At 34.2% G+C, this 25,669-nt stretch overlaps 1 protein-coding gene across 3 annotated transcripts; it reads left to right on the forward strand.

The window, feature by feature from the left end:
* Positions 1-623: 623 nt before the first annotated feature.
* sh3glb2a (SH3-domain GRB2-like endophilin B2a) lies at positions 624-25,606 on the forward strand. Of its 3 annotated transcripts, XM_067394319.1 has the most exons (12): positions 624-764; positions 1,021-1,162; positions 2,448-2,576; positions 11,521-11,654; positions 12,708-12,800; positions 17,939-18,001; positions 18,310-18,333; positions 19,364-19,453; positions 20,636-20,736; positions 22,617-22,631; positions 22,711-22,921; positions 23,417-25,606. In XM_067394319.1, the coding sequence occupies exons 1-12, from the start codon at positions 702-704 to the stop codon at positions 23,522-23,524; spliced, it is 1,173 nt and encodes a 390-aa protein (XP_067250420.1). In that variant the 5' UTR covers positions 624-701; the 3' UTR covers positions 23,525-25,606. The 3 variants fall into 3 exon arrangements, with proteins under 3 accessions (XP_067250420.1, XP_067250422.1, XP_067250421.1); XM_067394321.1 differs by lacking the exon at positions 22,617-22,631 and having other exon boundaries at positions 22,714-22,921; XM_067394320.1 differs by lacking the exon at positions 22,617-22,631 and having other exon boundaries at positions 23,417-25,605.
* Positions 25,607-25,669: the final 63 nt, after the last annotated feature.

The raw sequence follows: 25,669 nt of genomic DNA on the forward strand, positions 1-25,669 counted from the left end.
TTTAAAGCTCTTTGAAGCTGCACTGAAACTGTCATTTTGACCTTCAATCATTTGGGCTCCACTGAAGTCCACTACAAGGAGAAAAATCCTGGAATGTTTTCATCAAAAACCTTAATTTCTTTTCGACTGAAGAAAGAAAGACATGAAAATCTTGGATGACATGGGGGTGAGTATTATAATTTGAAAGTGAACTAATCCTTTAAACACACACGCTTGCCCATAGAAATATAATGGCAATTTGCATGAAAACAGTTTTACAAATAGGCAGGGAGAAGTCTGTAATTATTTTAAATAATATTTATCTTATCCACTTCTCAGTGTCTATCCATAACTAAATAAATTGTCCTGAAAGGCGCCAAAACGACCGCATCACATCACGTGATATCTGTTACTTTTCTCAGTGCTGCTAGAATGGACCAATCACAGCGTGAGTCTGGTCAGCGATATTGTCATTTTATAAATATTGATTTAATGGATTTTTATCAGCTATTAATCCTTATAGGTAACTATTCAAACGATTATACTCATCCACGCACAAATGTTTACAATAGTAAATAATAAAAACTGATTTTTTAATGTTACTCAGCGCCCCATAGCGGAAGCTTATAGAAACGGTTGGAGAGACACAAACACACACTCACACTCGGCCTCTGCGGAGCGCCTGATGCTGCGGGGATTCCGCCTCTTTCTCCTCTTACAACATGGATTTCAACGTGAGGAAACTCGCTTCAGATGCCGGAATATTCTTCTCTCGGGCTGTTCAGGTAAGAAGGGCCGTTTATGGATAAATATATGAATTTAAACGAGTGTCGGTGACAGTTGATGTGCAGCGCGTGACTCTGCGTTTACACCACAAACACGAAACCGTTTCTCAGATATCATATGATACACTTAAATCCAATCATCGGTGTTTAACAACAGCTAAATGGTCGTATTGAAACATTTTAAGGTATTTGTTATTATTTTGATGCGTTAATTTCCTCTCAGGAATATTACAGATTGTCGGTACTTTTGCTCCAGTTCACAGAGGAGAAACTGGGACAGGCTGAGAAGACCGAGCTGGACACTCACTTTGAGAATCTGCTGTCCAGAGCTGACTGCACCAAAAACTGGACCGAGAAGATCTACAGACAGACCGAAGTTTTACTGCAGCCAAACCCTGGTAAGCAGGTGTCCAAACCTCAAACACTCCTACTGTAAATCACGTGGTCTGGAATAAACATCTTATTAAGGCTTTAATCAAACATGCACTGCTGTGTGGGATGGTAATGACATTATTCAGTTTTTGGAGAAAATGCATGGAGCTAGCTGTCAATTAACATCTAAAAATGATGATAAATCAGTTTATGGAATAAAATTATCAATTATGGACTGGTGTAGTAGTAAATTAATAAAGAAATGCTCGGATTGTCATGTAAAGATCTTAAAATTGATGCATTTCTGAGGTTGAAACTTCCCTTCCAGTCATTTCCATCACAAAACATAGAAAATGTTTGCGTGATGATGATAATGACGGCAGTGTTAGGAAGGCAATTCTTTACGAGTTAAATATGAATAAGTATTTTATATGTAATATCTTAAATAAATACGTAATACCCAATTAATTGAAAGTATCTTAATAAAATCTGGGAAGGGAACAAGCCCAAAATACTTAAAAATCCATTACTGATTAAAAATTATATGACGAAAATTGTAGTTGGTAATCTGTTAGATTACACTTTTTAATTGTTATACAGTCGGATTACTTTTAACCAAACTTTTTTTTTAATCACATAAATTTGAATATAATTATTTTGTATCATATTCATATCTACAAAAAATAAAAAACTATATATTAAAAAGCAATATAAAATATAATCAACAACATGAACAACCTCTAGCTGGGGTTTGTGAGTTTATGAAAAGCTGATAATTAATAAAAAAATCAAAATAAAACACTTGAACACTAAAAAAATTAATATTTTATTTGTTTACCTGCATGTCATGTGAAAATTAACCAACATCAGAGAAACAATAAATTATAATTTACTGCCGTCGTGCAAATAATATGTAATTATTTAATCAATAAAAGTGCTGTAAAACGATTAATCGCGATTAATCGCATCCAAAATAAAAGTTTTATTACATAATATGTGTGTTCTTATGTATATATAAACACACACACATGCATTATATATACATGTAAGTATTTCTTTAAATATGTGTATTTATATATACATAATAAGTACACACGTATTATGTAATCAAACTTTTATTTGGATGCGATTTATCGCGATTAATCGTTTGAAAGCACTACTATAAAATAGTAACTATAGTCTGATTATGGGTATTTTAAAATGTAATATAATCGAATTAAAAGTACGGAATTTTTGTAATCTGATTACATAATCCAGATTACATGTAATCCGTTACTACCCTGCACTGATTATTGTCTGTTTGTGCGACAGGTTCTCGAATCGAAGAGTTCCTGTATGAAAAGCTTGACCGGAAGGTTCCACCGCGGGCCACTAATGGAGAGATATTAGGACAGTTCATGCTGGAGGCAGCGAAGGAGTTTGGACCAGGAACCCCGTATGGTAAATGATGTTCACCATTCATTTGTTTTTGAGGCTTCAAAATGTGCATTCATGCATCCATTTTTTATTAGCAAATGTTGCATCTTTGCAATACTCAGCGTTGGATTGTTCCAAAATGCTGGCAAGAGTAAATGCTTGATTTGTTTTGTCTGATAAACTGAGGAGAAATCCATTGATTTGGTTCTCAAATGTTGCTCTTAATTTAATTCATTCCCCTCCAGATCAGTAACATTATTTATTCTAAAGCTGCTTTTGTAGATGTAATATGAAAACACAATAGGTTAGTGAGCGATGCGCTCTTTAAGTGGAGGAATAATTAAACGGCACAGACTGTGATGTTGAAGTTTTTCACTGTGATTGAATTGATTTCACAGTCTCTGATGGTTTTTCCCTGCAGGCTGTGTGGAAACAGCCAAACCAATAAATCTCAATGCATTCTCCTTTCTGTTCCCCGTCGCAGTGATCAATAGCGTCAGAGGTCAGAGCAGTCTCTGATGTCATATCCTGTCCAGCATTCTTCCACAGAGATTTTTCCTTTATAACTTTCAGTAGATATGAAGAAGCACCAAAGGTGCAATCAAAATACCATAATAATAATTTCGTGCAAAATTCATCTGTCACTATGAGCAAAACCATGGTAAAAGAATTTAAAAGAAAAAATATATATCCAACTTTATATACAGGGTCATAAGTACGTCCAACTTTATTTGCATACATGCAATATACTTGCGTAAAGTAACATGCGCTGCATAATATATAGCAAATCTCAGCTGTTTGATTGTATCATTGTAAAATATAACTATATTATTGCACAGCTCTAATCTGATAAATGCGACTTTAAAGGTGCCATCGAACGTTTTTTTTACAAGATGTAATATAAGTTTAAGGTGTCCCCTGAATGTGTCTGTGAAGTTTCAGCTCAAAATACCCCATAGATTTTTTTTAATTAATTTTTTTAACTGCCTATTTTGGGGCATCATTAACTATGCACCGATTCAGGGGCTACTGGCCCTTTAAATCTCACGCTCCCTGCCCATCGAGCTCGCGACTCTATAATACAGGGCATTTACAAAGTTCACACAGCTAATATAACCCTCAAATGGATTTTCACAAGATGTTCGTCATGTATGCTGCATGCATGCTTCGGGTCATGTGAGTATAGTATTTATTTGGGTGTTTATATTTGATTCTGAACGAGTTTGATAGTGCTCCGTGGCTAAAGCTAACATTACACACTATTATATATAAAAGAATGAAGAAAAAATAATTTATTTATAAAGAATGAAGTTGTGTTTATGCATTATAAAGACTGCAAGTGTTTAATAATGAAAATAGCGACAGCTCTTGTCTCCGTGAATACAGTAAGAAGCGATGGTAACTTTAACCACATTTAACAGTACATTAGCAACATGCTAACGAACATTTAGAAAGACAATTTACAAATATCACTAAAAATATCATGATATCATGGATCATGTCAGCTATTATTGCTCCATCTGCCATTTTTCACTATTGTTCTTGCTTGCTTACCTAGTCTGATGATTCAGCTGTGCACAGATCCAGACGTTAACACTCTGAGGTCTGAAGGTATCGCCGGCGATACCACCGTGGTTTTTTTCTTATCAGTGTGAAAGAGACTAAAAATACTCCGTCAATGTTGCACATACAATTAAGAGTTATACACCATTTTAATCTGTGGAATATCTTCTTTCATTTGTGTACACTCAGAGTAAAAACAGAATGTTGTGCTTTTTGTAAAATAAAGAAAACTAACATGATGCGTGATCTCTCCTCTCCCTCTGAACGAACTCCAATCTGATAGTTCTCAGAAAATGAACTGTAACTTAGTGAATACTAATGACAAAAAAATTACACTTATGTCTAAAAAAACGTTAAGATGTCAGGTTTTAAATCATGTAAGTCAAATCGAAAACAAACCTTCTTTGTTTATGTAATCTGTATGAAAAGAGAGCCATGTCAGAAATCCGTGATTCAGCTCATTATCTGCTAATGCGGCCACGCCCACGGAGCCAGCGCTATTCAGACGCTAATTCAGTCAATACATGCATTCATCGTCTCAATCGTGTATTTATTGTCTTGAAAAGTGTTTATCTGGATGTAAAAGTCATGGTTAGCGATCTCTAGAAGACATGCAGTTACTTCCTGTTTACTTTTCTTCTACAGATGAATTTTAGATGAGTTTTTGTTTCTTTAGCGCCCTCCGGCTGCTGTTGGAAACTCCATTCATGGAATAGCCTCTTCTTCTTTTAGATGAATTTGTGGACTAAAAATACACAGAGCGCCCTCCGACTTCAAGGATGAATTGAAAACACCAGCGCTCATAGTAATGACAATGAATATTAAGTTAATATAACTCCTCTGTACAGAAAATTGACATAAGCATATGAGAATCCAATATTTCTCCAAATGTGCATGCTTTTAAACTAAAAGTCTATATCTATATCTTTTTGCATCACAGAAATACATTATATTTTAAAGTATAATATAAAATCATTACTTTATATTGTAATAATATTTTTCTGTATGTTTCATATATCATAATGAGCTTGAGACATCACAGAAGGTTTTTTTTCACAGCCTACCTGACTGAAATGCCTCATTAATATGCAAGTCATTTCAGCTCATTACTATCCAATTCTTTTGTCTTCTCAGGTGAGAATGGCCCATTTTCAGTGGTGATTCACGCCTCCTCGCATACTGTGTTTCTTGGCAAAAAGTGTCTTACAAAAACTAAATCAATATATTGTTTTATATGAAGGAGTAGGCAGCATAATTTTTACATAATTTTGAAGCAAAAACTCTAGTCTACAACCTCCAATACCCTAAAGTCTTATGAACACAGATTTATTATACTTTTTTTGGCCTTATTTCAGTGACTTAAGTTTTTTGTTTTTTCAACAACCACGCATAAATGTTATTCCTTCAAAAACACAAACATGTACATACATGTTCCTCACATATTATTGTAGCCTAGTTTGTGCTGAATACAGTGTAATGACACTTTTTCCATTAATATGTTTATGAACAACTGAAAAAAGCACAAATGTCAGGGCATGTCAAAAGTTCTCCAAGCCCCAAATCAGCCTCAGACTCCAGAGGGTTAATACTGGCTGCCCTTGTGTAATGCCTTGAACATGGGCTGGCATATGCAAATATTGGGGACGTACACCCTGACTGTTACGTAACAGTCGGTATTATGTTGAGATTCGCCTGTTCTTCAGAGGTTTTTTAAACAAATGAGATTTATATAAGAAGGAGAAAACAATGAAGTTTGAAACTCAATGTATGTCTTGTCCATGTACTGAACTCTTGTTATTCAGCTATGCCAAGATAAATTCAATTTTTTAATTCTAGGGCACCTTTAAGGCATGATGTTAAGATATTATAAACACTAACATAATGATTTTCCTTAAAGCTTCTTGAAAACAATTTGTATTGTCAAAAATGCCATACAAATAAATTTGACGACTAAGTTAAATATGGATTGGTTTAGATAATATAAGTAAATAGCAAATATTATTCCCATTTTTACAAGGTCTAAAATAAGTCTCTGTTGTCCTCAGAATGTGTCTGTGAAGTTTCAGCTCAAAATACCCCACAGATGATTTTTATAGCATGTTAAAATTCCCATTTTTGGGGCTGAACAAAAACACGCCGTTTTTGTGTTTCCCTTTAAATGCAAATGAGCTGTTGCTCCCTGCCTGCTTTCCAGAAGAGGGCGGAGCTTCAAGAGCTAATGCAACAACAAAACAGGACAATCTCATGCACTGAAAATGTCAGAAACTGTTAGAAAATATATGTTCAAACCCTCGAACACTGATGGCTACAGAAATGTAAAAGTGAATTTTGCATAATATAATAGGTCCCCTTTAAGGTTTTGTTTTGTTTACTTCCATATTCTAAATGCTGCTTCTTCTAATATCTAATAGATCCATTCAGTGGAGAGGGAACTGGGCCGTTCTTGTTAGTCTGTTCTCAAACTGAAGTGCACTTAGTGGTTTTAAATGGCTCATTAATGTCCCGTGACTAACCACATGCTTTTAGGATGGCCTGTAGTGCGAGTGGAAACGCACAGTTTATGTCTGTAAGTACAGGACTAATGCAAAGTATAGAAAATCCTGAAGTGTCTATTTGTAATATTAATGGATGAGTTTTTTTGCAACCTCTTGACTGCGTTTGCAGTAGGCCATTAATTAGGTTGCTTATGTCAAGATTTTAAAAGGTTTTTCTAATTCAATGCATTTTTAATTACAAATTATATTATCAGCATAACAGTTGAGAATGTTTCAGTATTTCACTTTAATGACGGCAGCACTGGCGCTACATGAACAAAACCTGATGATCATGTTCTCTAGCAGGATTTGAGATGATCCACAGAGCATCAAGAACATCTAACCGTCTGTACAAAGAGTCACATGATCAATGCATTGACTTTTTGATTTGATTAGTTTCATGGAAAGCTTTATTTTTAGGTTAAAACAAGATTAGATGATTCGATTCAATTTCGCAGTTAAAACCACAGACTGTGCTGTAGATGTAAAGAGGAGTTCAGTATTAATTATTGATTCAGTGGGCCGAGCAGCTGCTCTGACTAATGTGTGTTTGTGAACGTCACTCTCTCAACCAGCTGTGACATAATTCGTTTGCGTCCCAATTTTGCATCCACATCAAATCTCTCCATTGATTGCGATCAGCAGACCTCCGAAATTGCATAATAATTCCTCCTATGGATCTAAATCATTGTACATTTCTATATTAAAGGGGTCATGAACTGCATTATTTTATAATGTTTCCTGGAGTGCACTTATAATGTTAGTATGATTTTCACATCAAAAATGGTCATAATTTTTCCTACCCTGATTTTAGCCTCTGATTTGAACGCTTTGTTTGAAGTGGCGTGCCTGCTGTGAGACTTCAGTGTAAGCGCCCACTGCTGTGATTGGCTGACATCTTTGCATATGAAAATAGCTTAGTGTTACATGTGGAACACTGTCGAAAACCTTTAGCATGTTTTACTATTGCAGTTCTCAAGATTTAGTAATCGTGAAAAGTGTTGATTAGAGCATTATATTTAGATTGTGGCATGAAAGGTTGCACAGACTTTACAGACATGTTGTTGAGTGCATATCATCATTGTAACTCAATTTCTGCACACTAACGATTGCTTTCATCATAACTAACAGTGCAAACGCAATGTAACTAAGAGATTGATTGATCCTCACAGGAGTTTTGGCGAGAGTCCAGAACACTCACGCTGTTTGATTGACAGCTCCAGCGACTGTAAAGGAAGCGTTCTTTGATCGCTTTCTATGGATAATTTAATCACAGTTTGAAAAGCAGATTGCTTTCATCCTACTAAGACAAACAATGTGAAGTTGACCATTTAGTCACTGGTTTGAACTGCTGAACATAATCGATTTTGAGACAAAGAACATCTGACTGTACATGAATTATAACATATTCGAAATCACTGGTGATTTTGGTTAGACATGTAGACATAATCCGTGCATGTCAAACAATCAAAGCAATAGTGACCGTAGTTTTTTTGGACTTAAAAGGAAGTTTTCAGTTCTAAAACTTAGAGAATATTCTTGCAGTATGATGACCTCACTGTAAAAAAAATCTGTAGTTTTTACAAAATACTGTAAATTTTACAGTATAAAACTGTAATTTAAGAAAATTTGAATGTAAACCAATAAATTCAACAATGCACACTACTACTAAAATCTGTTTTGTACCTTTAACATTTACTGACAAGCACCATAATAATGCAGGTGGTAAAACACCATCAATGCAATAAACTTTCATTAAACAGAAGATGTAACATAAAACCCTAGTGAACATAACTGATAACAAAAACTATTAAGAAACATGATTATTTAAACAAAATATTTTAAAATGTGGAGCGTCACACAGGGAATTGTGGGAACATCAGTTTACAGATTTTGACTGTAAATTACTCATTGATTTTGTCTTTTTTTTTACTTATAAAAAGTGTAAAATTTACAGCATTTTACTGTGAAAATTGCATGAATGTCTGGTTTCCCTGTATATAATACAGGAACTTACTGTTAACCTATTTTCTTCTGTAGCATTTTTACAATATTTTCCAGTTAAAATCACATTAATTTTTTACAGTGCTGTTATATGTCAAAAGCTTAAGGAAAATTTGATTTCTCAATTCATGACCCCTTTAATAACAAATGGCAAACAGAGTTGGATCTATACACCATGAGGAAATGCAGTGAAATCAGTCCCAATGTTGGGAGAAATCCTATATATATTTTATATAATCTGCTATAGTTGTATTATACATACACTGCATGAAAATAGCCACAAAAGCTGGCATGACATTAAAAAACAAATAACTCTTCATCGATTGCAATACAGTAAATGTCAAGTCATCTTCATTTATATAGCGCTTTTCACAATACAGTTGTTTCAAAACAGCTTCACACTGATAATAGGAAAATTAATGGACAGAGATCGTTTTGGAGCTAATGTAGGTTTTTGATTGAATCACCATTGTAAAAATTAATTATTAACTTAGGGGTTGCTTAAATGACACCTTTCCTACTGAAAACTGAAGACCTTTAATGCGTTCTTGCCGTTCATTTACATATTTAGTCTATAGGTTTGCGCATTTGAATGTGTGTTTGCACAGACGCTTGGTCTTTTTTACAAAGTGACATTGCCAAATTATCTGTCTGGTCCGCATAATACAGAAAAATTAGTTGTGTCCGTGGATCTGTGCGAACTGGAATAATTTGTATAACGTTTTATCTATACATAGGGAAAGGAAAGGGAAGGAAGCCTTGGCAGGGGATAGTTTAGTTCACACATGACAATTATTTATTTATTTGTGCGGGAATTTTTTTTGGGTGGGAATGGAGTAAATAGGGCTGCACGATTAATCGCAGTTAACCCGAAATCGCACTTAAACCGGTTGGCTTAGTGCGATTATGAAATCACAAAGGCTGCGATTAATTTTTTTTTCTTAAATTTTATGCACAACTTGCCAATGTAGCACAGCTCTGTAATGAGTAGTAAGTGCTGCTCCATCTGAAAGCACTGCGAGTTTGAGTCGCTTAAACATGCATTTGAAAAAGCAACACGCGTCAAACATCTTTCCGAACATGAACCTCTTGTCCAACAAAAGACCTTTTAATAACGTTTTTACTCCAAACTCACTTCATAATGTCAGTCGAGTGCTTGAAAACATCCTTCTGTAAGATCATGTTGCTTCTTGCACAGAACAAGGCATAAAAGAATAATATTTCATAGTATTTTATACAGTGATAAAGGTTATGTTGATTAGCATTGCATTATAAATATGGGGCCCTATGAAATCCATTTTATTTTTTCCCAAATTCCGTTTTATTTTTTCCCAATTTTTTTTTTTTTTTTTTTTCCATTTTAATTTTTCTGGATTCTGTTTTTTCCATTTTATTTATTTTTTTGACTCCATTTTAATGGTTAAATTAAATGTTAGTAATCAAAAAACATGTATAATTAATTGAAATAATGAATCTTGTCCAATTTACCAACTATTTAATAAAAGTTTAACAACAAAAAAAAAATTTAGGGCCCTATGATAAATGTTTTATTCTTTCCCCTCAAATTTTATTTTTACCAAATTCTGTTTTCTGGATTCCATTGTAATGGTTTAATTCAATTTTAATAATCAAAAAGCATGTCTAATTAATTGAATTCTTAAAATCAACAATATTTATTAATTAAAAAATATATTTCTATGTTTTTTTTATTTTTTTTTCAGAAGTTCTGTTGTGTATTTAAATTTTTCTGGCAATCAAATGAACGCATACCATTTAATTTATCTCTTAATCATGAAATTAAACTTTTTTTGTCAAACAATGTGCTGCACAACAGAGCTTTACTGTTAAAATTAAAACATGGAAGAAACACTGAGATTGTTTAAAAATATATTTTAACAATTTATTGTTAAATTAATTTATCTAAATTCTACTGTACAACAGTAATATGTTTCTGTCAAGTTAAATCGAACTTTTATTTTGACTGTTTGCCTAGAGCTTTAAGTTTCTCTGTGTTTGTGACGGTAGTTTGCTCAAATGAAGCGGTTAAATGCTGATGAAGTGACTTTCAGAGCAGCTCTGGAGATGAATTTGTGCATTCATATAGTGAGGCCACAGAGGACGAAAACACCGCGAGCGTCGCATGTGCTTCAGCGTGCGTGCGCCTGCGCGATTGAGTGTGAGGCGGTGTGAGGTAAATTAAACTGCGCTTCTGCATCATTCATTTCAGAGGCACACAGGCATGCAGGATTCATGTTTAAATGTCTTTTTGCGGTTTAATATTCACAGACACTAGTCTATATCACAATTTAATTTAAGTGTGCTGACCTGCTTTTAATTCATTCATCAAAAATTTGACAAATTCCGTGACATTCCGCGTTATATTGTAAATTCCGTTTTTATGAATGGATTCCGTGATTCCGTCTGCGATTCCGTGATCGTGGAAATTATAGGGCCCTATAAATATGCTTTATTATCATGAAAATACCCAAGAAAGCTTGAAGAACTCAGATAAACCATATATTTTTGTGTTTATTAGTCATGTTTAATCAAAGCGTTTTAGTCTTCTGTTTATTGAGCTACAGCAATAATATACCCATAGGCATTTCCTGGAACTACATGCATTATATTTCTTTCCGGGGCATATTTGGAGTTTCTGCGGGAGAGCGCCCTCTGGCTTTCAGATGGAGCAGCATTTCACTTCGTACTTCACTGACAAGCTTGCTCATAAAAAAAAAAAAAAAATCGCAGCCAATTGCCAAATCAGGTGCATCTTATTTTCAATTAATCGTGCAGCCCTAGAAGTAATTCTTCTCAGTCCAGCTCAGAATCTGCCCACGCTGTGACTCATCTGTGCTTTGGTTGTGTAGGAAGCACCCTGATCAAAGTGGGCGACTGCCAGAGGAGGCTGGGTGGCGCTGAGAGAGAGTTTCTGCAGACGTCTTCCATCAGCTTCCTTACACCCCTGCGCAACTTTCTGGAAGGAGATTGGAGGACCATTTCTGTGAGTTTGACTAATGATTTTCAGTGCTTCCCACAGGTTTGAAATATACTTGCGGTGGTAGCCGGGCGAAAAATCCTCCTATTACCCACGGCACAAAAATGGTCTACTACATGTGACAAACAAATAATGTGTGGTTTTTATTAGTATTTTTATTCATTGAAATTAATTTTAATTACATAGCATATTACATTTAATGACATACTAATATTATGCATTATTATGCATTGTAAATTAAGCAAAATTACAGCATTTAAATGGTTCACCTTTTCCTATGTTCTCCTTGCTGTCATATAGTGTCTCTCTCAGTGAATGGGACACAGATTTTACTAATAAAATTTATAAAATGAATAATATATGTGTTAAATAATGTTCTTATTCTTTTCTTCCTGTGGGGGAGACTACAATAATTTACTATGAATTAAATGGAAATCAAATTAAATACAATTTATTGTGTAACCAAAATACCAATAATGCCCAAAAGAAAAAGAAAAAACTTGGTGTGTGACTTTTAATTATAAACAAGCCCGAAATACACTGGGACTCTTATTTTGAAATGTCTGTACTATTGCAGGCTGATCCTTCAGATTCTTACAATCGTCTAAAACATTTTATATAAAGGCCATGAAGTAGACTTTGTAATAATTCATCAACTTGAGTTCATTAGCAATCGCTTGGCATAAATCTGCGCTTTTCATTCATTGAGAATCACTTTGAAGCAGACTGAAGCGCTGTTGCGCGAGCTTGACTTTGCAAAATGCAGCTCCTGTGGGAATGTCAGTGGGAGTAAACAGTTCTGACGCACACGTAACGAGCAGGTATGAAACGACTAGTTTATCGATCGCGGATGGTTTAATTATCTTGAGCGGATGTAAAAGTATAAGAGGATAAAAATAATAAAAGCAAAAATGTGTCTCCAAATATACTTGGGCGGCCGTTATTATACTTGGGCGGCCCACCCAAGTAAAGTCTATGTGTGGGAAGCACTGGATTTGAAAGATGGTATCTCCGTTAGTTTGCATGATTCTGATGCTTTGACAAATGTTCTCCTCACAGAAAGAGCGGCGACTCCTGGAGAACCGGCGCTTGGATCTCGACGCCTGTAAAGCTCGCCTCAAGAAGGCCAAAGCAGCAGAGGCCAAAGCTGCGGTGAGACTCCTCTAATGCATTATTTACACTTTTCTCTACTCATTTTCTGTCTTTTCTCTAGGGATGGGAATCATGGGGGATTTAGCATTTATGATTCTGGTTCATTAAAATTGTATTATTGAACTGAATTGAATCTGCAATTAACTGAACTGAGCTGAATCATAATGGGCATCCTGAGGTAGAAACAATAAAGCAAATGGAAAATAATTAGCGTAGCTGCTGTTCATAACAATTCAAGCAAAAGATAATCATGTGCATTTCACATCAAGATTTCAACTGCAAGAGAGAGTCCTGAACATTATCAGGAAGGTTATTTCAGAGTAGTGTTGCTTTCGTCAACAAAAATTATGACTAAATCTCGTCGTCAACGAACCTTTATCACGTGACGAAAACGAGACGTGACGTAAATGCTGGTCATGTGACCATGACTATAATTAAATGTATAATGCAATATTGTTGATGAATAAAAACGAGACTAAATGTGGCTTACAAAATAAAAGGCCGATATATATATATATATATAGGGAAATATGTAGATTTCACATGCTCATAACTTCATGAAAAATGCACAGATCATAGAAAATGCCCATCATTCATTTAAAGCAGATTCTTACGAAATGAATTCAAAATCAACATAATATATTGCGTTGTTCACAATATATTACACAGGAAATTATTTAACATACTTGGCTAAAAATGTGTCTCATCTTTCCGGTATGCAGTGTGTATCCAATGATCCCGGACCCATCCATGTTCATTTTCCAACGTGGAATAACACATAATAGGTATCATCTTAAAGCTTAGAAACTCAGTTTTTTAATGCATCTAACCATTTTGAAAAACTCCTAATGAATGCTGAGAACTGCCTTTTAAACCAGTTTACCGTCCGTGGGCACCATCTAGCTGCGAAAAGATGAATAACACATTCAGCTCACATTTAGGAGAGCATCACCAAAAAAGAATTTTTCTCTGATCTTATTGCTTTCCTGAGTTATTCCATGTCAAAAAAAAAAAAATATTTAAAAAAATATATATATTTTTTGTCTTATCAGCAGTTTTTCAGTATGAAAATATCTAAATATAATTTATATTTTCTAAAAAATTAAAAAGTGTTCTATCAAATGATACCTATCTTTTGACTCTCCTTGCTACAGTTTTGGAGTTATGAGTCTTTACTTTTGTATGTCGCTCAGAAAAAAAAAAACTCTAAAAAAGTCTTCAGGTCTTAAAGGGATAAGAGACATCTATTATTGTTACCATATCAAGCTAACAATAATATAGTAAGATAACCTTGTTTAAAATGGGTTTGGCTAAAAGAAAATTTTGGTTTCGTCTATACTACTAGGTACTATACTATATTAACTGGGTTAAATAGAATTGCATTACTAAAAAGAGACTAAAATACAAATGCTCAGACTTTTAGTTGGCTAAAACTTGACTAGACTAAAAAGAGAATGAACGTGACTAAAACTAATAATGAACGTGACTAAAACTAATAACCTATAATAATATGATGGTAGGCATGTGACTGTATCAAATTTTCATGTTGCGATTAATTGATGAAGCTTTTATCATGGTATACGGTATTATCACGATATTAAAATAAGTTGCAAAACCATTTTTATCATATTTTAACAGGTTTAAGAACTCTTTTTGTAATAAAACAAAAACAACTCTGACTGAAATTTTCAAACAGATTAAAATGCAAAAGAATTAGGCTATAAAGAACAACAGATAACACTTTACTCTATTTAATGCATTAACTAAGATTGAGCAATAGCTACATTTGTTACAGAAAGTGTTATTTTTTGTTAATGTTAGTTTAGAAACACAATTGATCATTGTTAGTTTTATCTCAGGTCCATTAAATAAGTTATTTTGATTTTAGTAATGTTATTAAATAGTAACTAAGAAATTAACATTAATTAATAATAATTAATACTTTATAAGTATTTTTATTGTCAGTTTAGTGATAATGAATTACCACGTTAACTAATGAAGCTGTATGTTTTCAAAGTTTTACTGAACCATAACAAATAATCAGAACATTTCTAATCATTAGGGCATGTTGTAGTCCAGATTAAAATATAACAATGTTTAGGTTTGAAAATAAATATCCTTTTAAGTCTTTTTTAAGTATTCAGTATTTGGTGCTGTGATGAACAACACTGAGATTACAAAAAAATGAATGGCTGTTTGAAGCATTTTAAAAACTTCACTAGCGCAGTTACTTTGTTTGCACGGTTTCCGTGGTAACCGCTGCATTTCTGCTGTTCCATCAGCGCCCTCTGCTGTCAGAGAGTGAACGCGCACTTTCATTCAGCTCGTCTCCTTCACTCGTTCCGTCATGTGCTTCTCGTGCACGTTGGGATTGTTTACATCTGAGCGCGTGTCCTTTTGACGCAGAATACAGCGGTGTTGTGCATTTTATACGATTCATGGGTAAAGTATTCTTAATTACCTTATAAAAAAAATTAATAATTGGTAATACATTATTATTTACGGTATTCTGAAGTGCTGACAATTACAATATCGTGCATATTCATTATCACGATTTATCGCATTACCGAATATCGGCACAAGTCTATATGATGGATTATAGGGCGATTAGAAGATTGGTTAAATACACAGGAGCGAAACCATTTAGAGCCTTATAGGTCATTATTAGCAATACTTTATAATCGATACGGAACTTAATAGGTAACCAGTGTGGAGATGATAAAATTGTGATCATATATGATCATATCTTCTTGACCTGGTAGGACCTCTAGCAGCTGCACTTTGGACTAATTGTAGCTTATTTATTGAGGAAGCAGGACAACCATCTAATAATGCATTACAGTAATCTAGTCTAGACGTGATGAATGCATGAACTAACTTTTCTGCATCAGAAACAGATAACATATTCTGTAGCTTAGAGATGTTTCTGAGGTGGAAGAAGGCTGTTTTTGTAACATGAAACATGATTTTCGAAAGACAAGTTGCTGTCTAATATAACACCCAGGTCTTTAACTGTAGAGGATAAAGTCACAGTTTTGGTTCAAAGAGTAACACCTGTCTTATCTGAATTTAATAGAAGATCATACAGTCTTTTACATCTTTAACACACTCTGTTAATTTAGAGGTTAATCCTAAGGGATTAATTTTAGAGATTACATCTGGTCATGATGAAATGTATAATCAAGTATCATTCGCATAGCAGTGGAAACTAATTCCATGTTTTCTAATAATATTAATGACACTATTATCTTGCTACAGTTGCTTTAAAGTGAAATTTTCATTTGAAGTTTGCATCATTAATTTCTTTCCTGTTTATTACTGAATCTGCTTTAAAACAATTTCTATTGGATAAAGTGCTATATGCTTTATTCTAAAATAAAGGTGACTTGACTAAAAGGGTTAGTTCACCCAAAAATGAAAATAATGTCATTAATTACTCACCCTCATGTCGTTCCACACCCGTAAGACCTTCGTTAAGATAATTTTGATTAAGATATTTTTGATGAAATCTGATTGCTCAGTGAGGCCTGCATTGACAGCAAGATAATTAACACTTTCAGATGCCCAGAAAGATACTAAAGACATATTTTAAACAGTTCATTTGACTACAGTTGTTCAACTTTAATGTTATGAAGCGATGAGAATACTTTTTGTGCACCAAAAAAACTAAATAACTTTATTCAACAATATCTAGTGATGGGTGATTTCAAAACACTGCTTCATGAAGCTTTACGAATCTTTTGTTTCAAATCAGTGATTCGGAGTGCGTATCAAACTGACAAAGTCATGTGATTTCAGTAAACGAGGCTTTGTTACTTAATAAGTGTTTTGAAATTTCAACGGTTCACCACGGGGGGGGCGTGACTTTGGCAGTTTGATACACTCTCCGAACCACTGATTCGAAACAAATGATTCGTAAAGCTTCATGAAGCAGTGTTTTGAAATCACCCATCACTAGATATTGTGGAATAAAGTTTAGTTTTTTTGGCACAAAAAGTATTCTTGTCGCTTCATAACATTAAGGTTGAACCACTGTAATCACATGACCTGTCTTTAGTAGCTTTCTGTGCATCTGAAATGGAAAATTATCTTGCTGTCAATGCAGGCCTCACTGAGCCATAGGATTTTATCAAAAACATCTTAATTTGTGTTCTAAAGATGAACGAAGGTCTTATGTGTGTGGAACGACATAAGGGTTAGTAATTAATGACATTATTTTCATTTTGTGGTGAACTAACCCTTTAATTATTCTGGTTCCTTAACGGTTCCTTTACTAATTTTAAGGAAGAAGTAATGGACAATAATTGGAAAACAAGTTTTACTGGATTTACTGACCTTAGTTTTTGTCAAATGATGAAATCAACAGAACAGTCATGCCAAATCAGAAATAAATAGTATAATTCTTGAGGAAAAATTCTTAATAAGAACCAGTTCTCGATTCCCATCCCTCTCATTCCCCTTCCTTTATGCTTTGATGACGTAACGTGATATGGGTCTCTTCCTCGTGTTTGTTGTGAAATGTGAATATTGAGTGATTTCTCCCGTTTACGCTACGAGCACTAACTGTGTGTCTCTGCTTTAACCTTCACAGTGTGAGGGAGAAGTGAGTATCGCAGTGAATTTCCTCATTATGCATTTTTCTGCCTTTTTTACATTTTTTTGAATGGCAGTGACATAAAGACACTGCAGGAACTGCATAATATATAATATGATGGAATTACATGTATCTGAGTAAACATTAAAAATCCAAAATGCACTGAAGCAATTTTAATTTTTGCAATAATTACAGTGCTCATTTGTTCCATCATGTCATCATATATACCCACTCTAATTGTTTTGGGATTTATTAATGCAACAAAATGTATAGATAATGCACATTATTTCAGTTCACTTATTTCTTCATTTCACCATTCAGCAAGATCCGATGCTTTTATTCTCATATTTATTTTAAAGATCTTTGAATCTATCTGTTGTTCTGATGCATGGCATTTAGAAGCTTCTCACAATGACCAGCATCTCTCATCCCATAGTTCAATGGTGCCAGTCAGTCTCTTACCTAAAATATCTGCTGCATTATGTGTTTGTTGATTGTGTTTTGGCATGCGGTGTGTATCAAAGTGTGTTCCTGTCTGTTTCAGGCCGCTCCAGACTTTCAAGAGACCCGGCCGCGTAATTATGTGCTGTCTGCCAGTGCATCTGCGGTAAGAACATCTTGTGGTCTTCACTGTCTGAGACGTCCACCTCCACACACATATATATGCACATACTCTATAACATTTTTAGTATTAATATTCATGAGAGAATTCATTATTCTGACATGCTGTTCTGTAGAGTTTGATTATTTTACCATGACACAAATCTAAATTGTTCTTCCTTGTTTACAGTAACCACTATAACCAAACTAATCTCATATTCGAATGCACTCTTATTGATCAGTTTTATTACACATTTATAGTGTGGTCAGCATTCTGAATTATATTATCTGCATTTTTCTCTCTCATCTGATTAGCTCTGGAATGAGGAGCTTGATAAAGTAAGTGTGACATCAACACATATATATTGATGTTTATTAATATATATTCTGTCATGTTTTCTGGTTTGGTTGTCATTAATTGGTCAGGTCATCACAGATCACTTTGTACACGCTACTTATGTCTTAAGGGAATTAAGTTGGTTTGAAATTAGATTTGACTGAATCTCATGATGAAATGTCGGGTCATATTTCAGAATAATAAATTAAATATTGTGCATAAAATACAAGATACAATATTTATGATACAAGTTTTAATAGTGATAATTTTCATAACTATGCCAAAAAACAATTGGTTTCAGTAATGAGAATCATTTTTTGTGCTTTTTTTAAACTAAATTCAGAGGAAATTGAGAAAATAAAGTTTAATAATAAAATCATGTAATATATTTATTTTACTGATGCACTAATAGCCGATACTGATAACGATACGATGATAATTTCATTATAATTAATAATTAATCATTATATTTTTAATTATTATACTTTGAAAGAAATGCTAATTGAAAACTGTGTTGTCCATTTCATCAACTTGTTTCAGAGTAACTGGTATCGGTTATAAACATATAAATGCATTACTCAAATTAATAATAACACACATTAACCAAATTCTGAAGATTAAATTAATATTTTTTTAACTTTCTGAATGTTGATTCATATTATTACTATTAATATTGAACATCAAACTAGTTTCTTAGCATTTTCTTTACACAAAGCACAAATGCAATGCATTTTCCTGCCCTCTTTTGATTGACAGAATATAACAGCCTTGACTATCGGCTCTTTTTAAATCAGTTTTTTTTTTTTTGAAAATTTGCTTTTTTCTGCAGATTCCGATTATTGGCAGATATATATTGTGCATCTCTAAAATAAATTAATATAATATAATAATATATTATTATTAAATATGTTATTTCCTTCTTATTTTTTTTTTCATTTGACTGTGGATTGAAATATGAACTTGAGATTCATTTTTGTGTTTTCATTATATCAGAGTTTAAATGCAAATGTTGCTTATGTCTCTCTCGTGCAGGCGGAGCATGAATTGCGTGTCGCTCAGACAGAGTTTGACAGACAGGCTGAGGTCACCAGACTGCTCTTGGAGGGCATCAGCAGCACACACGTGAGTCGTGTTTACACACTGCATGCTGCATTAACATGCTGGACACACACATAGATTCCACATAGTTCTGGAATCAGATACTTAAGGTTGTGAAACGGATACTTGTTATAAAATTAAAAGTTTGATTCCACTTATTGATTACTGCATGTGCATTTTAATGTGATTTTAAACCATTCAATATAGTCATTCAAGAAACCTCTCCTATTGTGCATGAACACTGAATTTAGCTCTCTTTCGTGTCTTATTGCACTTGAACAGACAAATACACACAAAATTGTCAAAATATCATAAGCACAGTCAGTTTTGTCTTAAATGAATGTAAACGGTTGAGAAAGAAAATGAGTGTAACAGTATATTGGATCTGTGCAGCTCTTAAAGTAACAGTAGCCTAATAAACCTGCTGCCATCTGTGTCATTAATGTTAATCAAAGAAAAAGAGAAAATCACTCTCTGATCTTGACTGAATAACATTTGTAACTTTAATAAGTCTATATATTGTTTATAAAGTGAAGAATGCAGTGTTATTTTACATTTGATTTCAAGTTCTGTACTTGAATATTAGACCTACCTGAACAACTTGCATTTTTGTTCAGTTGTATTTATTTTGGTATATTGCTATTTAATGTTCTTCTTTTGTTACTGACTGTTTACTTGTCTTTAATCATTTTTAAATTTATATTAGTTGTTTTTGCTGTAGTATTTGTTGTTAAAACTATAGACAAAGTTTCTTATGTAAGTGTTTTTATTCAGCTGCAACAAAATGTTTTGCAAAAAGACAGAATAAATAAGCAAAAAATACTTTTTTTTTTTTTTTTTTTCTTCACCTTTTTGGAAACTAAACTGGGAATCAAAAAGAATCGGAATTGCTGAAATTCAAACGATACCCAACCCTACACACACCTGATCAGAAGTGTTTGTTTGAATAGTTTAACATCAAATAAACAAGACACTTTTAGTGGATAACCCTCACTGCCAGGATTGGCTTGAAGGCTTAAAAGTATGCACACTTTGAAACTCAAAGAATATCAAAACATTACTCAGTAATGGTTAAATAATAGTTCAAAGACTCTGACAACAAGCTTAAATATCTATTCTCCTACAGCCAAATTAAGTGCAGTCTGTGTTTGCACAGCATGTTGAGGGTTTTAAAGAGGTATAATTATGTCTTTTGTGTCTGTGCAGGTGAATCATCTGCGCTGCCTTTGTGAGTTTGTGGAAGCGCAGACAGTGTATTACAACCAGTGCCACAAATACATGCAGGAGCTGCAGAGAGAGCTGGGCAGGTGGGCATACGTCATATTTAACGCTGTTTAGCATGCACAAAATCCAGTTTGGGTCATTGAACAATTTTCCAAAATGAAACTCAACAGTTCTAAAAAAATATAACAGTAAATGGTAACCAGTGCTTCCTACACGACTTTACTTGGGCGGGCCGCCCACGTATTATAACAGCCGCCCAAGTATATTTGGAGACACATTTTTGCTTTTATTATTTTTATCCTCTTTTACTTTTATATCTGCGCAAGATAATGAAACCATCCGCGATCGATAAACTAGTCGTTTCGCACCTGCTCGTTACGTATGCGTCAGAACTGTTGACATTCCCACAGGAGCTGCATTTTGCAAAGCCACAAGGGGGCGCTGTTGCGCGTTCTAAAAGCTCGCGCAACAGCGCTTCAGACTCTATGTTCAGATTGCTTCAGTGTGATTCTCAATCGATGAAAAGCGCAGATTTATGCCAAGCGATTGCTAATGAACTCAAGTTGGTGAATTATTACAATGTGTACTTCATGGCCTTTATATAAAATGTTTTAGACGATTGTAAGAATCTGAAGGATCAGCCTGCAATAGTACAGACATTTCAAAATAAGAGTCCCAGTGTATTTTGGGCTTGTTTATAATTAAAAGTCACACGCCAAGTTTTTTCTTTTGGGCATTATTGGTATTTTGGTTACACAATAAATTGTATTTAATTTGATTTCCATTTAATTCATAGTAAATTATTGTAGTCTCCCCCACAGGAAGAAAAGACTAAGAACATTATTTGACACATATATTATTAATTTTATACATTTTACTAGTAAAATCTGTGTCCCATTCACTGAGAGAGACACTATATGACAGCAAGGAGAACATAGGAAAAGGTGAACCATTTAAATGCTGTAATTTTGCATAATTTACAATGCATAATAATGCATAATATTAGTATGTAATTAAATGTAATATGTTATTTAATTAAAATTAATTTCAATGAATCAAAATACTGATAAAAATCACACATTATTTGTTTGTCACATGTAGTAGACCATTTTTGTGCCTTGGGTAATAGGAGTATTTTTCGCCCGGCTACCACCGCAAGTATATTTCAAACCTGTGGGAAGCACTGGGTAACACTTTACAATAAGGTCTCATTTGTTAACACTTTTTAATGCATTAGCAATACATAACAACCAATTCAACGCTAGATTTGCACAAAAGATGAACATGACGGCACATGCTAGTGGATGAGTTGAATAAACTCCACAGCAACTACATAAATGTATCCACTAACCATTCAGAAACGTCCAGTTTCATTCTAAAAGTTGTAACTTCTTCCTGAGTCTCTCCATCAGTGTCGACTCCGGTTTGAACAATGTAAGGCTGAACACCGTTACTGACAATCCTCATTTTGGCTGCGTGAGATTCTCCAGCTTTGTTGTTGTTGAGCTGTTAAAGCTCCGCCCTTTTCTGGAAAGGGGGTGGGAGCAGCAGCTCATTTGCATTTAAAGGGACACACACCAAAAAACGGAATGTTTTTGCTCACACCCAAATAGGGGCATATTTGACAAGCTATATTAATCTGTATGGAATTTTGAGCTGAAAATTCACAGACACAATCTGGGGACACCAGAGACTTATATTACATCTTGTGAAAAGGGGCATTATAGGTCCCCTTTAATATGTGCTTTATAAGTACTTTTAAACAGCCAGTATCTTAGTAAAATGCTTGCTAATATGCAACTAGCTAATAGTGAGAAATGGGCCCTAAACTAAAGTGCTCTAAAGATTTCTATAAGAGGAAAACTTTACAGTGGAAATTACGACTTGGTGTACTTTCCTTATTTGATTTGTAGATAATGACATTTTTCTAAACAACTGATTTACTTTTCCCATCTGCTTGCAGTTCCAGTGGAGACATGTGAGTTTTGATTTTGTCATCTTGTTAGTGGCCACACAAGTCAGCAGAGCATCTCATCCATTAATCTTCTCTCTTTCAGAAGATGCCCCGACTCATTGGAGGTGAATTCCCACGCCGTCGGCAGCCCCACAGACCCGTCCGCCTTCCTGCCACTTAATTCTCCATCTCCAGACACAAACGCTCTTCAGATTGAAGAAGTGCAGCCGCCCGCCAGCGGCACACGCAAGGCCAAAGTCCTGTATGCCTACGACGCTGGAGATTCCAGTGAGCTCTCGCTGCTGGCTGATGAGGTGAGCAGATGTTTGTTGGAAGATAAAAAATATCACCACATAATATTGTAGCCTCAAGTCCCGCCCTAAATTATTTCACACTGAATAATTGTGAATGTTGTAATGATTTAAGGCATTATAGTTTATAAGTGCATTGAATGTATTAATATAGCACTTTTCACAATACACATCGTTTCAAAGCAATTTTACAGACGATATTTGCTATATAGTGTATATTGCTTCACATGAATGTACTGTATATACGTAGGTAAAGTAGGATCTGCTATATATCCAGTTTTTAATACATATAGTTTACTGTTGGTCTTATTGAATTTTCAAACATATTCACAATAATTTTGCTTGTGACAAAATTTAACATCATGAATATAGTGAAAAACAGACTATTGTTGAATATTAGAATTTTCACTATATCGCTCAGCCCTTCTGTTTAGTTAAAAAGCATTAAGACTCTAAACTGATTAAATATGTTTCTCCATCCTCTGATTGGACGATCAGCTCATCACAGTGTACACAGTGCCTGGAATGGACTCTGATTGGCTGATCGGAGAGAGAGGAAACCAGAAAGGGAAGGTGCCTGTTACATATCTGGAGCTGTTGAGCTAAAGAGGCGAGAAGCAAACACACACTCTTCCACGTACTGACACACAGTTTCCAGCTTTAACACCCAAACAGAATCATGGACTCTGATGAGAACAACCCATTTAGTAAAAAGGAAACTGTTGTGTTTACATGCATGTCAGGGGGCTTCGTTTCTGTTTGACTTCAATATTTAAGATTTACAATGTCTTTGAGAGTTTTGACATGATTTTGGAGAAGCTCATGAATATTGGCAGACATTGAGTGGGAATCAGGTCATCACAGTAATATTAAAATCCCTATTTATTTAGTATTTTTTAATATTGAACATCAAACCCTTATTGAATTATTAAATGATGTTAATACCCAATAATTCATAGAACATATAATTCTTTAAATTTCAGACTAACATTAAATATTCACCACTACAAATCCTAATAATTCATTCACAAATGCCTGATTATGAGCACATGCATGTATGTGCCTGTTTTCTGCACTAGTAACTGTTCTGTGGTCAGTCAGAATGTCTTTTCTGCCTTCAATATAAAGTTAATGATCTTTATTCAGGTTCTCCTGAAGCTGACCGCTGATCTAAGCTCAATATTAGATGTTCATCTACACCGTCTAAGTACTAACATATTTGCACTGTTTGGCGAGTTAGTTTCGTATAAAGCCAAAATTAAAGGAATAGTTCACCCAAAAATTAAAATGATCCCATGATTTACTCACCCTCAAGCCATCCTAGGTGTATATGAGTACCTTCTTTCAGACGAACGCAATAAGAGATGCTTTTAAAAATATTCTGGCTCTTCCAAGCTTTATAATGGTAGTGAATGGGGGTTGAGATTTTGAAGCCCCCCCAAAAAATCTCAAAAAATCTTAAAAATAATCCATACGGCTCCAGGGGGTTAATAAAAGGCCTTCTGAAGCGAAGCGATGGGTTTTTGTAAAAAAATAGCCATATTTAAAACTTTATAGAAGTCTAAAATGAGAAATTTTAAAGAGAAATGTCAGACGATTTCACCTTTATTAACCTCCTGGAGCCATATGGATTATTTTCATGATGGATGGATGCATTTTTGGGGCTTCAAAATCTCGCCCCCCATTCACTATCATAAAGCTTGGAAGAGCCTTTAAATTTTTATCTCCGATTGTGTTCATCTGAAAGAAGATAGTCATATACATCTAGGATGGCTTGAGGATGAGTAAATCATTTCATTTTTGAGTGAACTATCCCTTTAAACAGCCTTAACCGCATCTCATACAGACAGACATAATGTAACAAGCTCAGCGTTGATCACTACAAATAACGTCTACAGCAGCATCGCTGTTAAAAATATTCAATTCAGTGTCCAGAATATGAATGTTGAGCTCAAGCCTTAAATTCTTCTTCGGCAAAACTTGTTTTTCATGCATGAGGAAGACTGTGCACTAATATCTGCTCGGGACATTTACTGCTGTAAGTGCCACTTAAGTATCTTTTTTAATCTCTTTTAATTAGACAAAACGTAAACAAATTTAGTATCTCCATTTTAAGGCTCAATTTGACATGATTTATTGTAACTATTATTGTTTTGAAAATGTGCTGTTGCCACATTCCATTCCACATTCCAACTATTCTGACTGATGTAATTATAATAATATTTTTATTTATGTTGTTTCTGAAAGCCAAAGTTGCTCAGTGTGTTAATTGATACTTGATTGATTTATGCCATCATGAACTCGCTGCAGTGCACAACACTCTTATATGACGCCTATTAATGTATTTATTTTAAATTAATTTTAATTGATTGAGTTTGGCTTTATAGCTTACTTCCTGTTTATTTATTTTTTAGTGCCAAAGTGCAGCTAAACATTATTTAGATTTTGTGATGTTATTTAGATATTGTTCAATGTGCAGTATTTATTGTATTATTTTACATCTGATGTTTTTATTGTTTTATTTTATTGTAAATTGTTGTGGTTTATGTATAATGGTCAACCCATATAAGCCAAAAACCATGTAAGCTGCAGTGACGCCCTCTGTTGGTCACTTCTTGTTTTTCCAGCTTTCTTTTGCTATTCGTTGTATTTAATGCAGGCTCTCCAAAACATGCTGAGAGAATCTGGCTTAATAATGTAATAAAAGTCATTTTATTGATTATATATATCTCTTTCAAGGTCTTCAATGAT

This window comes from Chanodichthys erythropterus, chromosome 9 (genome assembly GCF_024489055.1).
Source record: "Chanodichthys erythropterus isolate Z2021 chromosome 9, ASM2448905v1, whole genome shotgun sequence".
Lineage (NCBI taxonomy): Eukaryota > Metazoa > Chordata > Actinopteri > Cypriniformes > Xenocyprididae > Chanodichthys > Chanodichthys erythropterus.

What these genes read in the sequence shown, in the direction of transcription:
- sh3glb2a (XM_067394319.1), top strand. Translation starts at nt 702, where the DNA reads ATGGATTTCAACGTGAGGAAACTCGCTTCAGATGCCGGAATATTCTTC. An exon ending in TGGACCAGGAACCCCGTATG is followed by an intron (nt 2,577 to 11,520) that starts GTAAATGATGTT and finishes TTGGTTGTGTAG; the next exon opens with GAAGCACCCTGATCAAAGTG. An exon ending in TGTCTGCCAGTGCATCTGCG is followed by an intron (nt 18,002 to 18,309) that starts GTAAGAACATCT and finishes TCATCTGATTAG; the next exon opens with CTCTGGAATGAGGAGCTTGA.